Below are 17,411 nucleotides of genomic sequence, written 5' to 3'. Positions count from 1 at the left end.
ATCTACACAAGCATTTCATTTTTATAGTTTACTTATAGTGACTTTTAGATATAGCTGCATAGTACCCTCACAAGGTACTTGCAAATTATTATGGAAATTTAACATTCTCATTGTTGCAAGAAAAAGCTAAAACTATTTTTTCATCTGGCCTTAAAGCAGAAGACATTTATTTTAAATGCCATTTGTATAAGTTACTTCAACATTGATTGCTAATACAATTTGTTTTAAGTAGCCTTATATTGAGACAGATTTTTGGGATGATGTCCTGATTGGGGTACAGGCACAAGTATTGTTTGTTAAATCTCTTGCAACTGTACACATCATTTTTACTGTGTTATTTTGAAAAGAAAATGGGAGGAGCCACCTGGCTGCCTCAGTTCATACAGCATGCATCTCTTGATCTTGGGAGTTGTAAGTCTGAGCCCCACGTTGGGTGCCGAGATTTCTTAAAATAAAAAAATACATAAATACATAAATTTTTTTAAAGAGAAAAAAGTAGCCCTACTACAGTGTTACCACTTGAATTTAATTAACATAAGGTGGCATTCCTAAACCAAACACTACTTTTTACCCGTGTCTTACAGAATATCCTACAAGGGTTATTAAGAGATTACTTTCCCTTTTTTTTAGGTAATTTTGGGTTACAACTACAAAATGGAGCTACTCCTCCCTACTTCATAGACTGGGGATTAAATGAGAGAAAATTAAGTGCAATAATATATTAAAGGCACTTAGTATACATTTAAGAGATAGACCGTATTAAGAGAAAAAACTCATGCTCAAAGGAATATTTCATTCTCATTTTATAGTTATACCCATTACATAAACCACTGTAGCCCTGAGGATTGCTGGAGAAAAGTTTTAAAACATAACTTTATATCACCTGTGTTACATTATATGGCCATTTAAAATCTTTAATCAAATTTCATCAAAGATTACCAGTCATATTACATGCCATGATTAGCTATGAATAACTTTGCTTTCTGTGTACAAATTAGTGTCAGTGAAATAAAAAATGAAACCATATACTAGGCAAAGAACTTTATTAATCTTGTTTCAAACTTTATTCCCAGGCTTCTTCAGCTTAATTAGCTGCAAAGAATGAATTGTGTATAAGCAAAAACTGAAAAGAGCTGCAGTGTCCAAGGGGCTTGGGCTTAAAAATATTAGAGATCTAGATTTTATCAGATCCATGAACAAAATTTTTAAAAAGCAGTCATAATATAAAATAGCAGCTCCCAGTAACTTCTTCAAGTTTTATCTTCTTCAGAAGTTGACTCAATTCAGTTTGCTTCATTCTTGGAAGCTTCATCAAAATTCTCCACAAGATCTAGAAAAAGAAAAAGGTAGAAACTCTGAAAAAAGCCAAACCTACACATCAATGGATTTTAAAGAGATTTACCAAGTAAATTGCCTTCTCCTAATTGCCAAGAGTTTTTCTGATTTTAGAATAGTTACACCATACCCCCAAGACTCTTGAACGATTTCTCCATGCCTTCTCATAAATTTATTGATCTCGAAGTAGGAAACAGGGGTCTCTTTTGTGATCTGTTATTATATTCATGTGACAACATACATTTTTTATTCAATATTTAAAGTTAGATACCTATACCTACCTGGGATCCCAATCAGAAAAAAACAAGTCTACAAATTTAACTCCTAAATAACTCTGAATTATTTTTTCCATTCTAAAGAAGTGAGGTTCATGTCTACGTTTTCTGTTCTTTACCTTATTACCTCCCCCCACAAGGTACTTTCCTAGAGTACAAAGATTTTTCATTCTTCCTTGCTAAGATTCTCTAATTTAACCACAAGTGAAGGTTCCTACCTGGAACTTCATCATCATCATCCTCTCCGGTAGCAAGTGGTGCCTTTCCATCCACAGCTGTGAAAGCGAAATATATGTTACACACTTGTTAAGTTTTTAATAAACATCAACCAGAAAAACAGATTAAAGGCCAAGCATTGTTACAGTTTATATTCACGATTACAACAGTGACATCTGGGATTTCATCCCTAAGTACAAGCATTAACATGGCAGTCTACAAATGAACGAGAATGTTGTTAACAGCCAACAAATCAAATTCCATACCCTTCTTTCAAGCCCTCTGGCCACCACAGGCCCTGAGGTAGTATGAGAACAACAGAGTGCCCCCAGGGTAGAGGTAAACCCACATACCACATCATGGTAAAATTTCTTATGGGAGACAAATCAAGAAGCTGTTTCTCAAATGCTGTTTTGTTAATGGCATAAGGGAGATGCTCAACAAACCTTTACTGAAATGAACATAAAAGGATCAAAAAATTAAATGCCTTTGATTGGTGGTAAGCATCCACTTTTTAAAACACAAAAAAGTAAACTACACTTAGGAGTTAAGACCTCACAGCACTAGCCCTGTAAGATTTTCAGTGGGATACTTCCAAAACCTACTTCAGCTCTGAAAGCCTTTCTAGAACCTCTTTCTTAAGTCTCTCACTGTGATACCCTCTCTCCCAACATATACATATGTACACACACACATACACACACACCTCTCTTTATACAAATACAAATACACACACACACACACACACACACACACACAGAGATAAACATGTAAAAGGTCTAGCACAATCCACTGAATCAAGTATTAATGATCGATCACAGCATACTAGTTAACTTATTGAACACACTAAGAACACTTAAAAGCAGCGTAACAATCGTTTTTAGAGGAAAACTGGCATGTCCAAATGTAAAGATACTCACATCTACTTGAAATCTTAGAAATTTACTGACAAATCAGTAACGCTAGGCAAAACCACTACCAGGAAACTTACATTGTTTGGGCAGAGCTTCAGCCAGCCTTCTTAAACTAGTCAGACTGTCTGCACCAAGTTGGTTTAAGATACTGGGTAACATTTCTGTCAGCTGCTTTGTCTCAGCATGGCCTGTAATGGTGAAAGTGTTCGCAGCCAGGGATGCCTGAACTTTAGGGTTGTTAAAGTGGATCACTGTTCCTTGGTTTGTGAACATATTCACCTATAAAGAAAAAAAGTTTAATGAGCAACACCCACCAACATTCCTTTAAAGCCAAACATTCTATTAAGCAAAAGCTGAAGTCTGGCTAAGTAATCCACTATTCCACTGTGAAGCACAGGTGCTATTTTTTTGCCTGGAATGGAAAGTGCAATCTAATCACTTTCAGACTCAGCAATCTCCCTACTATTTATTAATGGAAAGATTTTAAAAAATCATTTAACTCATGACCATTAAAATTTTTTTCTACCCACATCTTGTTCTATAAAGAAATAAAATTTGGGGAACCTGGGTGGCTCATTAGGTTGAGCATCCAATTCTTGATTGTGGCTCAGGTTCTCACGTTCATGAGACCAAGCCCTGCATGGGGCTCAGGGTGGACAGCAAGAAGCCTGCTTGGGATTCTCTCTCTCGTTCTCTGCCCCACTCATGCTCTCTCAAAAAATAAATACACTTAAAAAAATAAAAATAAAATTTGACACTTACTTCTTCAATACCAGAGATATTGTTTACTCCTAACTTCTTTAAGGAGAACTGAAGTTTTTTATCATCTGCTGTAGCTGTTCTATGAACCACCTTCTTCTTTCGGCGAGCAGTTCCCTGAGTGAGGAGAAGATAACACACATAAACACCATAACAAACAGTTTCTAATTCCTTTCTGACCTTTGGATCTGTTTAAGAAAATTACTCTAAGTATAAAGTTTTAGGCAGCAAATAGGCAATGACGGAAGCCGAAAGAGGGTAACAAATCCTTAATAACTTCTCATTTTGTCAGATATAAACAAATTATCTTTTCAAAATCCTATTATTTAGATTATGTGCTCCAGAAGAGCAGATAAAGAGGTGGCATTCTCAACCTAAATTAGGCCTCATTAAAAGCTCCATATTCAGAACTATTAACCTTTTTGGTTTTTTTAAATTAACCGATGAAAAATCAACATCCATTAATAGTCACAGGCAAGACAATGTATGACACATTCAAATGAGTCTGTATATAGACTTCTGTAACACCTAATAGTAAAATCTGAAGTTTTTAAAATCTGAAGTATCTTAATCTACAAGGCCCCTACATGATCTGCTCTGCCCCTATAATGCTGTTCTTGACAACATCTCTATCACATACGTATTCTCATCTTCAGCCACAGAAACCTCGTCTGAGTTCCTTAAACAGGCCGAAAAGAGCCTATGCACATACTGTTCCCTTCTTCCCCTAGCATCTGCACTGGCTTCCTCCCTTACTACAGATCTCCGTTTTTTGGCACCATTATCAGTGACCTTTCCCAACCACCCGATGTAAAAAAGCAACTCCAGTAGCCATCGTCTTTTATCTATCCAGGTTTTTTTTTTTCTTCATAACAATTATTACTATAAGAGAGAAATGTATTTTATTGTCTGCCTCCCCTCACTAGAATGTAAGCTTCCATTCTGTTTACTGCTATAAAAAGTTTAAACCCTTTACATGGTATATAAGGCTCTTTAGGGAAAGGCTACCACCTACCTGCCTCAATATACCCCAACCTCCATACCAATTCCTATTTGTCCTTTAAAACCCTGTTCCAGCCTCTTTCAGGCCTGCCCAAACCTCTGTAATTAACTGTCCCCAAGCAAAATCATTCCCACCCTTGTACTTCAGAAACACTTCTACTGAACTATGTATATTACACTATGAAACAGATCTTTCTTTTAGAAAAGATGCCTATCTCCCCTACTACCATTAAAGCTCCCTCAGGGACCATGAACTTCTTAAATTTCATATTCTCAGGACTGAGCACAATAAAGGCTTAAATAATGATAGTTACACCAAATAAAATATCAACAGCTACAAAAAATACTGGTTACCAGACCCAAAAAAGCCTTTAAAAATAGACATCACCTTGATGTAGTCATGTAGCTATCTGGTTTCCAAATAATTGTCTCTAAATCTCTCTAAAAGACACTCTAACTGCTACTGTAAGATTATAAAAACAAAACGGACACACCTTCTATACATTCCACACACTTCACATGTGTAGAGTTCCATTTTTACTGATATAATTAAGATATTATCAATGTTCTGATCAGATACTGAATAAAGCATTTTTACAGGATCAGAGTAACCACAGAAAGATAGCACGCAAGCACATTATTCAAGTTATTTCTTGTGAAACTTGTACCAAAAGAAATGATAGTTAAAAACACCAATATAAGAATATCCAAACACTGACCCACAAAGGCTGTAATGAGTTTCTCTGGGACCTGAAGGCCACACCTAGCTTTTAACAATTGCTAAGAAGGCCAAGAAACACCTACTAGTTGTTAATTGGCAGGTGCAGATCCTGAAGACTACCCGCTTCAGGGAAAAAAAAAAAAAATCAGGACACATTCATTGTTGGCAAAGTCCAGGAATTTAACAGATACACATCTCCTTATTTAAGTCTAAGTGAAACTTTTGGCTATTTCACAGAATACTCTATTTGAAAGCAAATGTTTAAAGTTGGGAAAAATAGATAACAAGCTTGGTAGCAGGGAAGCTTTACAAGTTTTACCAAGTAAAGACACGCTCTGTTCGGACAAGCTACCACACCTTGTTAAATACTAGGAATGTGCTAACACAATGCAAAATACAACTAAGTACATCTCTGTCTAGAGCAGTCTTCTGATTTAAGTAAATTACTCAGAAAACAATCTAAAAATTTCCAAGTTCAAAAAAGAATACTCTTGAAAATCAGTATCAAGCAGAAAAAAACCCAATTAACCAAAACTTACCTAAAAGCCTAGCAATCATTCTCATTCTCTCAGTTTTAGCATATTTACAAAGTCAAAATTGAGAGCTTATCTGCTTAGGTAGTATTTTCAAATCCATAGTCACTGCTCTTAAATTTTGTGATGTACCTCTAACAAAGGTATCTTCCAAATATCCTAGAAAAAAATATACAACTACTCTGGAATGCATTTAGCTAAGAAAGTATTACAGAAAGGTCTTAATGTACAGGGAACACAAACTTCTACCTGTCAAGTACAATTATCCAGAACCTGACATTATAAACTGTAGTTCAAAAGACAGGTGGAACTTAAATTCAGAGTTACCTTAATTATTTACAAAAAAAAAAAAAAAAAAAAAGAGAGAGAGAGAGAAAGAGAGAAAAAAGAAAAAAAAAGGCATCAGCATAGTACTGAAGGTATACAACTTAGGCCAAAACAAGTTAGGAGTAGGAGGGCCACAAGGATTATCTAACTGAAATGACACATTTTCTTACTAATCAACTTAGGAAACATTTTGTTGTACTGAAACACTGTAACAATGAAAACATTTTCACAGAAGTAATGTTTATAAGTGGTCTCTTCACCTAGATTCACTTTTTTTTACTATACAACATGCGTGTCCCACTGATACACTCTACTGTGTATCATTTAACCCCGCCTCCTCCTTCCCACCCCACTTTGCGAGCTCGATGAAATGCCCTCTAGAGACAGTGACAAGCCAACAATACCAAAAAAACAACCCCCCAAAAAAACCCAAACCTGGAAACTTCAACAACAAAAAAACCCCCAAAAAACTATTAAAACTTACTTTCCCACCAATGCGCACTTGTGCTTGCAGTTTGGCGAGTTTCTCCTGGTTCATGATAGTTTCTTTCATCTAGAAAAACAGGAAACCCTCAGCGAGGAAAGGTCTAGTTATCTCCAGCATTCTACGCTCGTTATTTCCCAAGACACGAGCAGAAGAAAAAACGTCCTAAACAGGCCGAGGCCTGAATCCCCAATCCACCCCGCAAAGCTCCCAATTTCAGTTTTGGGGGAGCGCAAAGGGCACCCACCTTCCTACCCCTCCTCCACAACTCCCCCCTCCCTGCAGGCCCGAAAAACGGGCGCTAACCCATGCCTGATCACCCCCGGCCCCCCACCCCCGGCCCTGGCCCAGCCTCGGCCTAGCCAGGGCCGGCCCGGCCCGGCCCGGCCACTCTCCGCAAGCCTCGCGGTACCTGAGGCTCCTGTCCTCGGGTTCCGCCGCGAGGTGGAGGAAGAGACGGCGTCGCCTCGCCCCCAGGGCAGCCGCCCCTGGCTCGACCTCGCCCCCGAGAGTCAGCCTGAGTGGGTGCGCCTGTCCGTCGCATCGCCTTCCTCTCCTCAGCCCTGTCCCTCCCTGTCTCGCTCCTTCCGGGCACTTCCCGCCCCCGTTCCCGTCCTCCTCCCACGCCGGCGTCCAGAGCCTTTTTGTACCTTGTTGGAGCGGAAATGGGACCGCGCGGGGGACTAGGGTAGGCGCTCAGGGGGTCTCGGGTGGACCAGCTGAGATTAGGCGCACACACGCGGGGACGCAAGATGGCAGCTAGAGGGAGGCCGGAAGTGATGCAACACTGCTTCCTCCTAGAGTCAGGAAACGGACTTCGCTGCGAGCTCAGCCCCTCGCTGCGCACGCGCGGCTGCAGGCCGAAGCGTTTGTGACGGTCGCGTGGGTCACATTTCTCGTCAGCGCGGGCCAGATTGAGACCTCCCGAGGGACTCTGTGCTGGAGGCACCGCGAGTAGTCCTGGGAAAGGCCATAAAGGAGTCAGAAAGAACGGTTCTTTGCACAGTTAGGGTTGAGTAAGTCGGCCCCGATCCCCAAATTCTTTACCTTCAGAAGAAAGGGCATTTCCCATCTGCGGAAACGCTTGGGGCGCCCAGAGTGTGCGCACCTCTTTGGTCCCTCTCGCTCGCTGGATGGTGTAGATTGGAGCAGTCGTCTGAATGTTTTAGAATTTACCCTCCGATAGAAATAAGCCTTTAACAAGACATTTTGGCCAAACGTTGTCAAAATAAGCTAATTTTGCCTTCTAGGAGGAGGAGGTTTGGGTAGGTTACAGGACCGTGGTTCACAGGTTTTCTGGCTTGAGTGTTCAGAATGCATTCCCGAGTCCCACTCCTCAAAAGCGGTTCGTTCGGACTGGGGATGGAACCGGGTAATCTGCATTTCAGCAAGCGTAGCAGGTCTCACCTGAGACCCCTGTACTTGATTACATTACTTCTCTTGTTTCTTTAACAAAAAGTTGACTCCTTGATCCTTATTTGGCACGGATTTTACAATTAGCGATTCACAGTTGAACCAACTTTGTTTCTGAACTAGGTAGTGCAATCAAGGGAGAATTTGTGCCCGGTGTGTTTACAGAGACTTCTGGTGTGAGTTAAAATTTCCTGAACGGTAGGACGAGCTTTAAGACAATGTTAACGTCAAACTACTTATATTTTAAAATGGCGATTTAAGTCAGAATGCTATCTGGTCAGCCTTTTGGTGGTCTTAGCTATGAAAAGCCTTCGCAGGGTCAAAAATGAGTCCCAAATCTCTAAGAAAAATACAATTTATACAGCAGGGACACTTGCGTAGGTGCAGATTTCTCTTTAATTAAGATGAATCTTTTTGTATACTTTTCACATGTACATTGTTTAAAATGTGATGTCTCTAAGAAAATAGGACATCTGTATTGCTTTGTTAGGGTAATTGTAACAGTTGATATCTTCTTAGAAAACAATGTTGCTCCTATATAAGACAAGTTGAGTACAGAAAAATATGTACTATTAGGCTAGGTGGGTTACTGTAGAGGTCAAGATGACAGTGCAAACATCAGTCAGTGCTATAGAAATATTACAAAATATATATAGAAATAGTCCCCTTTTTGAAAGTATGTCTTTGTTCAGGAACAGATTTTTCCCCTTCTTCCATGTTACACTGAGGGCATTTGAAACTTCCTATTCATATAATGTTTTCTGAGCATTCACATAAACCCAAGATTCTTCTGCCTACCTGTCACCTGATTCACCTTTTAGACACCTGTTTTCTGGAAGTATCCCAGGTTATTGTTTATTTTCCTTTGATTCCCATGTTTCTGTCTTGTACTTTTCTAATTTTTAAGACTTTTATCATGTTGAAAAATATGAAAGATGCCCCTCATAGTAAGAAAAGAAAATTTTGAATTTTGACTTCTGCTACATTTGCTTATTTTGTGAATGGTTAGGAAATTCAGATTCTGCTAGTATTTATATACAAGGATTTTTAAAAAAGTAACTGAACGGGTTTTTTTAACTCCAAAAAAAGTTACTAAGTTACTATCTTAATCAGTGTTGACAAAGGAATAATTTATGATGTGTAGGGCAAATAAAAATTACTGGCTCCCACACTTAACTGCTTAGCTTCAACAAACCCAAGACTCATTTACTGAAGCATTCAACATGTCCTCTGTCAATAGAGCAGGTAAGAAGGGGGAAACCTGTTTGCTCTCCTTGGTTTATAGTTTATGGTCTAATCAAAGTCCATGAGTTGTTTTCACCTCTCTGTTGGATTTAAGTTAGCTTCAGCAAGAGGTAAATATTTACTTTGTTTAATATTTATTAAGATCGCATTTTGACCCACAAGAGATATTGGAAATGGCTGAGAATAAATATTCCCACGCTTCTAGTTGCTTTGTGATCTGGCCATTGACTGATAGCCACAATGGACCTTTTTTTCGTTTGTTTCTAAACCTGCTTGAACTTCTAATATAACTCACCTTTGTCAAGTTAATTTCTGCACCTCATGTGGCTTTTGGTTTAAATGTCTCAGGAAAGCCTTCTCTGATACCCTCAGCCCCATTGAGTTACCTCCATCGTTATTTTTAGTTGTGGTACTTTATTAAATGCAAATGGTGGTTTGATAATTTTGTTGAGTTAATGGATAATTCAACTAGGAATCTTAACAATTTCTACTAGGTTAATGTTGAGTGTTGGCTCTTTAACAGCTGGATCCTCAAAGAACTCTTAGGAGTGCTCTTATGAGGTAGGTTCTTCCCATATTACTTTACTTATTTTTGGCCATCTAACTAAAGTGTAGAGAATCAAGATGTGAAGATTGACATGACCTCATCTTCCCTCCATCAATTCTACCATCTCTGTATATCTGAACCTATAAATATTGCCTACCTTCTTATTACACACAGGAGAATATTCCCTCTACTTGTACTTTTGTGTATTTCATTCAGGACCTTGATTCTTCTGTTGCATCCCTCCTATATCTCTTCCCCCCCCCCCCTTTGAACTGGATCATCCTCCCTGCACACTAAAATGCCTCGTTATCATGTATCTCAAGAGAAAAGAAAATGACTCTTTTTGACCTCTCTTCCCCTCCAGCCACTGCTTACTTTCTGTGTTCCCTTTTATAGCAAAATCTTTCCAAAGAATTGTCTAACCCTCCATCTTGACAATTCCAAAAGGTAGATTCCTAGTTCTTATTTTAGTCTTTAGGTAGCATTTGACATACTTGGCTGCTTCCACATTTTTGAAACTTGTTTTTTTCCTCTAGGCTCCCAGAACCTCTCACTTCCTGATTTCCTCTCACTGGCATCTCAGTCTACTTTGCTTTATCTTATTTCTCTGACTTTTAAATATTAGAGTTGCTTACAGTTTAGTCCTATGTTCTTTTCTGCCTGTACTCTCCCTAAACATTTTCATCCATTCCCATGGCTTTAAATGTCATCTTTAGTTTGATGAGTCCCAAATTTATAATTCCAGCCCTAACTTTTTGAATACCAGACTGAATATTCCTTTTACATTATTGTGGAAAACTTCAAGTACATAAGAGTACAAATAATAAAGTGAACTTCTATCAAACCATTGCACAGTATCAACAGTTATTAAATTAATACATACATACTTTGATTTTATTCTGAATTTTGTTTCAGAAAACTTATATATATATATATAAGGTCTCTCCGGGAGAGAGATACAGAAAGTTGAGTGCTGGGAAAAGGAGGAGGAGGAGCAGAGGGCTTTTTTGTTTTGCAGAGAACCCTGGTACAGAAGCAGTGGAGTGAACATGGGGAGAGGAAAGTGTGCTTAAAAAGGAAAGATTTACTGAAGTCGTAGGGATGTCCAAAGCATCTTTCTGAGTTTTTTTGTTTTTGTTTTTTATTTATTTTTCTTGGTGATGTCTACACCCAACGTGAAGCTGGAACTCATAACCCTAAGATCAAAAGTCCATGTTCCTGCATCTGAACCAGCCAGGCGCCACCAAAGCATCTTTTAAAAAATCTCAGTCACCTAATATAGTCTGTATTTCTGAGACCAGAGTGGAACCAAGGAGGTCAATTACTTTTTTATAAGAAAAAAAAATACTTTAAATGTTTAATTGCTGGGGGAAAAAAAGCCCACTGAAAATAAGTTGCTCTCAGAATATGTATCGTCTGCAGTCAAGTAAGGATGATAAATGGTAGGAAGCTCCTGGAGAGTCATGAAAGCAAAGCATGGAAGTCTACGTTATCCAAATTTTGCTGATTATTTAGCATACTGTTTATTAAACACACTAAAATATTTTTAAGGGCTTTCACAGCTATGTAAATCTCCCCAATTCTATTATCTTCATGAAGTCTTTAAAATTCCTTAAGATAATAATGCTTTATAGAGGCCAGTTTTCTTTCATTTTATCTTGCAACATTTGCTAGTATTTATTAGTTGTACTTCAGTTTCTCTATGCTTATATGCTGATGATTCAGTAGGGGCCTTCTTGTGAATAGGATAAATCAAAGTGAGAATTGTATCTTCTACTAGAGTAGAAGCAAGTGCTACAGTATCAGTGCATCAGTATGGCTGATGGAGTTTGTTGCTATTTTCAGCATTTTGGTATTAAAACTGATGTGGCAACAAGAGGAGGAGGAGTGACAAACTGGTAAGCTTTAGTTGCTTTAGTGAATTTGTGGAATTGTAATTTAAAAAGACAGGAGAGGACTTGGCATATAAAGAACAGCAATACAGAGAACTTCAAGGAAACTAAAATCCTGCAGAAAAAAATATATATACTGTTTATTTGTGTATCTTTTAAGTGACTGGAAAATACTGCCAACAAGAAGGTAATGTAAACTTGATACCTTTTTATTTTTTATTTAAAAAAATTTTTTTAAATGTTTTTATTTATTTTTGAGACAGAGACAGACAGAGCATGAGCAGGGGAGGGGCAGAGAGAGAGGGAGACAAAGAATCTGAAGCAGGCTCCAGGCACAGAGCCCGATGCGGGGCTCAAACTCAGGGATCGCGAGATCATGACCTGAGCTGAAGTCAGACGCTTAACTGACTGAGCCACCCAGGCGCCCCTTGATACTCTTTTTTTTGTTTTTTTAATTTTTTTTTCAACGTTTATTTTTTGGGGGGGGGACAGAGAGAGACAGAGCATGAATGGGGGAGGGGCAGAGAGAGAGGGAGACACAGAATCGGAAACAGGCTCCAGGCTCTGAGCCATCAGCCCAGAGCCTGATGCGGGGCTCGAACTCACGGACCGCGAGATCGTGACCTGGCTGAAGTCGGACGCTTAGCCGACTGCGCCACCCAGGCGCCCCATCCCTTGATACCCTTTTTAAAGAAATATTGTAATTTAATACTTGTTAACTTTGCCAACATCCAACAGCCTTGTTTGCTCTTCTTGGGAGTCTGAGTTTGTTTTTTGTATTTTTTTTTTTAAATGTTTAATTTTGAGAGCAAGGAAACTCAGGAACCCTCAAGATCATGACCTGAAGTTAGACTCTTAACCGACTGAGCCACCCAGGTGCCCCTGAACTTGTATTCTTGGTTTAGAGAATAAGGAGTGGTAGGAAGAAGGAAGGTGGTGTAGGAGATTGACACTGTGTGCATTTTATATCATTTTGGAGCTGCAGAGGTATTATAGGTTAAAGTGGTTTAAACTTTGGTTTGAGAAGAGGACACAGCCAGAGGATAATTAAACTCTAAAGGTGTATCCTGGAAGTGGGTGGGGTTAACACAAATTTAGGAAGTGAAAGTAAATAAATCATTCAACAGTTTGAAGCAGTGTTTCTGGTAGAGAATGCCGGCAGAGCTTAACTTTTTAATAGAAAAAGTGGTTTTGCCCTTTCTATTTTAGGTTACGTTTTAGCACCTTTAATGATATATTCTGCAATTTATTGGGGAAGATTTTTTAAAAGATTTTATTTGCTCAAAGAAAGCAATCTGACTGCAGAAGCCAAATCTATAAGCACTTTAAAATGTAAACCATGGGATAACTTCATGACTACCAAATTGTAACTGATTCAGCTTCTTGTTTCAGTACTTGATCTTTCCCCAAGCTCCAGTCTAGTGCCAGCCAGGATCATGACACACCCCCAGGGGTATTTCATTCTTTTGGCTGAAGGGCTGTCCTGAAGTCTACACCCTTTACATTAACTGTCAGGACACCCACTATTCGTTTGTCAGATACGTCATACGGCTTATGTATTACTATTTATTTATTTATGGACAAAACAGAAGTTGTCAGGGTAGAAAATAACTTAAAAGACGAACATATAATTAGTAACTTCATTTGGTTAATAAAACTATCCATATTTTAAACCTAGAGGACGTTTCATTTTGTATATTCCTGTATCATTTATCACTGATGTAAAAGAATGAAAAAAATCAGAAATAATTATTTCGTTGTTTGCATTTGGGTGATAGATTCAATATTTTTAATATATGGTAGGATGACTGTCTTTTTTCATTCTTGCAGTTGACCTATTTGCAGGCTTCTATTCCATATACACGTTAGGTTTTGTTAAATTATTTTAAAATTTTATTGAGATTGTATAGATTAATTGGGATGCTTTTATATCTTTGCTAATTGTATGAGTCTGCACTCAGTTGCAATAAATAGATCTGGCTATTTCAAGTATATAGGGATTTAGTATAGGGAATTGGGCCTTAGAATATTATTTAAAAGGCTGGAAGAGTGGACTTTAGCCTAGGCCATCAGAAATGAGTCCTAGGATAGTATAGCAGAGCTAGACTGTTAAGGGAGCTGTTGCTATTGCCCCTACTGGTCAGGTGGATGGAGAATCAAGACCCCAGGACTAGAATTATCAGTGTTAAGGATGGACTACCATAGCTACAATGTAAGAATCAAGAAGATACTGTAATACTCAACGCCCACAAAGCCAATGACTGTGCTCTAGAAAGCTGCTGCAGAAAATAACTCCTATATTCACCACCATGCTTGCCATCCAAAAAACAAAGCAGCAGGAAGAAGGCTTTGGTTTTCCACACTCCAGATCTTACTTACATGTACCTAATTGGCAGAAATCATTTACTTCTAGAACACTTAACTGCAAGGATATCTGGGAAATGTAGTTCTTAACTTTTCAACATTTATAGTACAGAAAGTAAGCTTAAAAGAAATTTGAATAAATGCTGAGTGCCAGTCTACCTTATACCGTGAATATAGCACCACTATTATTTCAAATATTTTATATATTTATTTTACTTACATAATTTTTAAAAGATTTTTAAAACTTTATTTTTGAGAAAGAGAGAGAGAGAGAGAGAGAGAGAGAGGGCAAATGTGGGAGGGGCAGAGAGAGAGAAGGAGACACAGAATCCAAAGCAGGTTCCAGGCTCTGCACTGTCAGCACATTGCCTGACACAGGGCTCGAACTCACGAACTGTGAGATCATGACCTGAGCTGAAGTCGGAGGCTCACTAACCCAGCCACCCAGGGGCCCCTTCCTCAACATTTTTGCATCTCAGGTTTTCCTTTTCAGTTATTTTATTGTTATTTTAAAGAAGTGTTTATTTACTTTGGGGGAGGGGCAGAGAGAGGGGAACAGAGGATTGGAAGGGAGATTTTCACTGACAGGCTGACAGCAGTGAGCCCAATGTGGGGCTCGAACCCACGAACCGCAAGATCATGACCTGAGCCAAAGTCAGATGCTCAACGGACTGAGCCACCCAGGCACCCCTTACTGTTTTTTTTTTATTCAGGTAGAGTTGACACACAATGTTACATTAGTTTCAGGTGCACAACTTAGTGATTTGACAAGTTTATATGTTACTCTCTGTTCACCACAAGTGTAGCTACCATTTGTCCCTTTACATCACTATTACAATATCATTGAGTGTATTCATTATGGTGTGCCTTTTAATTTTTTTTTTTTACGTTTATTTATTTTTGAGACAGAGAGAGACAGAGCATGAACGGGGGAGGGTCAGAGAGAGAGGGAGACACAGAATCTGAAACAGGCTCCAGGCTCTGAGCTGTCAGCACAGAGCCCGATGCGGGGCTTGAACTCACGGACCGCGAGATCATGACCTGAGCCGAAGTCGGCTGCCCAACCGACTGAGCCACCCAGGCGCCCCTATGGTGTGCCTTTTAATCCTGTGACTTGCTCATTCTATAACTATCTCCCTCTCCCCTCTACCCATTCTGCCTACCTCTCCTCCCTCCACTCACTCTCCCCTCTGGCAATCATCATTTTGTTCTCTGTATTTATAGTTCTGATTCTGCTTTTTGTTTATTCATTTTTTTGAAGATTCCATTTATGAAGGAAATCATACGGTATTTGTCTTCCTCAGTCTTACTTAGCATCATACCCTAGGTCCTTCCATGTCATAATTTCATCCTTTTTATGGCTGTGTAATATTCCTGTGTGTGTGTGTGTGTGTGTGTGTGTGTGTGTGTGTGTACACACATTTTCCTTACCCATTTTTCTATTGATGGACACTTAGGTTATATCCATGTCTTGGCTATTGTAAATTATGCTGCAGTTAACATAGGGGTGCATAGATCTTTTCAAGTTAGTGTTTTTGTTTTCCCTGGGTAAATACCCAATAGTGGGATTATTGGGTCATAGGGTATTTCTATTTTTAATTTCCTGAGGAACCGCCATACTATTTTCCACATTGCCTGCACCAGTTTGTATTCTCACCAACAGTGCACAAGGGTTCCATTTCCTCTACGTTCTCACCAACACTTGTTTTTCATCTTTTTGACAAGACAGGCATGAGGTAATATTTTTGGGGGATTCTGATTTGCATTCCCCTAATGATGAGTGATGTTGAGCATCGTTTCATGTGTCTGTTGGCCATCTGTATATCTTCTTTGGGAAAATGTCTATTCAGGTCCTCTGCCCATTTTTTTAATCGGATTGTTTGGGTTTTTTTGATATTCACTTATGTAAGTTTGGATAGTAACTTCTTATGTGTCATTTGCTATTACCTTCTCTCATTTGATATAGGGTGTCTTTTTGTTTTATTGGTGGCTTTCCTTGCAGTGCAAAAGTTGTGTGTGTGTGTGTGTGTGTGTGTGTGTGTGTATGTGTGTGTAGTCCCAATAGTTTATTTTTGCTTTTGTTGCTCTTGCTTCAAGAGACATATCTAGGAAAATGTTGATATGTCTGATGTCAGAGAAATTATTGCCTGTGTTTTCTTCTAGGATTTTTATGTTTTTAAGTCCTATGATGCGGTCTTTAATCCATTTTGAGCTTGATTTTGGGTATGTTATTAGAAAGTAGGCCAGTTTAATTCTTTTACTATAGCTGTCCAGTATTGCCAGCACCATTTATTGAAAAGACTGTCACTTCCCCATTGTATATTCTTACCTCCTTTGTCATAGATTAATTGACCATATAATTGTAGGTTTATTTCTGGGGTCTCTGTTCTGTTCCAATAATAAATATTTTTTCCTATAAAATATTAATCAGGTGGTAGTAATATTTTTCACCCTCCTGAGTTTTACAGAACTGAAAATTTCAATGTTATCCTCCCTTATTTTCTCTGAGGATACAGTCTGTTCTGAACTCAGATCTGCTGAATACATGAAGAGAATGACATTTGCATTAAATCTGTGTCAAAATCACAAATCATGGTTATAATTTGAGTATCGTGGTTAATTTTTATTTTTTTATTTAAAAATTTTTTTAATATTTATTTTTGAGAGAGAGAGAAACAGAGTGTGAACAAGGTAGGGGCAGAGAGAGAGGGAGACATAGAATCTGAAGCAGGCTCCAGGCTCCGGGCTCCTAGCTGTCAGCACAGAGCCCCACGGGGGGCTTGAACTCATGAACCATGAAATCATGACCTGAACCAAAGTCAGACTCTTACCTGACTGAGCTAGCCAGGTTCCCCCTGTGGCTAATTTTTAGATATTGTTCTTCGCTGTTGATTCAAACAAATGAGGAGTAGGTGGTTTTATATACTGATTGTACTCACTAAAACAGAATCATGGCTTCATATTTCCATTATAAATAGCCTTTTCACATACATTATCAAGACTGAATTGAGCGTTCACTTCGTCAGTACTTACACTAAAATTAGAACAATACAGAGAAGAGTAGCATGGCCCCTCTGCAAGGATAACATGCGAATTTGTGAAGGGCTCCATATTTTCTTTAAATTTTTAAAAAGTTTTTATTTTTGAGAGATAAAGTGTGAGTGGGGGAGGGGCAGAGGGAGAGGAAGAGAGAGAATCTTAAGCAGGCTGCGTCCTCAGTGCAGACCCCAATGTGGGGCTCTATCTCCCAACCATGGGATCATGAGCTAGCTGAAATCAAGAGTCAGATGCTTAACTGACTGAGCCACCAGGTGCCTCCCCCACCCCCAATTTTTTTAAAAGACTGAATAGGAAATCTTCACAAACTATGGTCAGTTATTCCGG

At 38.8% G+C, this 17,411-nt stretch overlaps 1 protein-coding gene and 1 non-coding gene across 3 annotated transcripts; one reads left to right on the top strand and one right to left on the bottom strand.

Annotated features, from left to right (window-relative positions):
- Positions 1 to 1,026: 1,026 nt before the first annotated feature.
- Positions 1,027 to 7,338, bottom strand: BTF3 (basic transcription factor 3). 2 transcript variants are annotated; one of them, XM_047087904.1, is made up of 6 exons: positions 7,217 to 7,338; positions 6,567 to 6,635; positions 3,503 to 3,616; positions 2,818 to 3,019; positions 1,829 to 1,885; positions 1,027 to 1,330 (listed from the first exon to the last, which is right to left on the bottom strand). In XM_047087904.1, the coding sequence occupies exons 2-6, from the start codon at positions 6,633 to 6,635 to the stop codon at positions 1,284 to 1,286; spliced, it is 489 nt and encodes a 162-aa protein (XP_046943860.1). In that variant the 5' UTR covers positions 7,217 to 7,338; the 3' UTR covers positions 1,027 to 1,283. The 2 variants fall into 2 exon arrangements, with proteins under 2 accessions (XP_046943860.1, XP_046943858.1); XM_047087902.1 differs by lacking the exon at positions 7,217 to 7,338 and adding an exon at positions 6,979 to 7,125.
- Positions 7,339 to 17,039: 9,701 nt separating this feature from the next.
- LOC124523110 (U6 spliceosomal RNA) lies at positions 17,040 to 17,144 on the top strand. The gene has a single exon (XR_006964917.1). It is a non-coding gene; the product is annotated as a U6 spliceosomal RNA (small nuclear RNA).
- The last annotated feature ends 267 nt before the right edge of the window (positions 17,145 to 17,411 follow it).

Source organism: Lynx rufus, unplaced genomic scaffold (assembly GCF_022079265.1).
Source record: "Lynx rufus isolate CCGP_SWC_20201006 ecotype Redwood Valley unplaced genomic scaffold, mLynRuf1.p SCAF_1, whole genome shotgun sequence".
NCBI classification, from domain to species: domain Eukaryota; kingdom Metazoa; phylum Chordata; class Mammalia; order Carnivora; family Felidae; genus Lynx; species Lynx rufus.
This window is presented reverse-complemented; position numbering and strand designations above follow the sequence as displayed.

Bases quoted from the DNA above. Each gene is read 5' to 3' on its own strand.
- BTF3 (XM_047087902.1), bottom strand. From the start codon at position 7,110: ATGCGACGGACAGGCGCACCCACTCAGGCTGACTCTCGGGGGCGAGGT. The intron at 3,020-3,502 runs GTAAGTGTCAAA...TTTTCTTTATAG, and splicing joins ATATCTCTGGTATTGAAGAA to GTGAATATGTTCACAAACCA. The intron at 1,331-1,828 runs GTAGGAACCTTC...TTCTTTTTCTAG, and splicing joins TGATGATGATGAAGTTCCAG to ATCTTGTGGAGAATTTTGAT.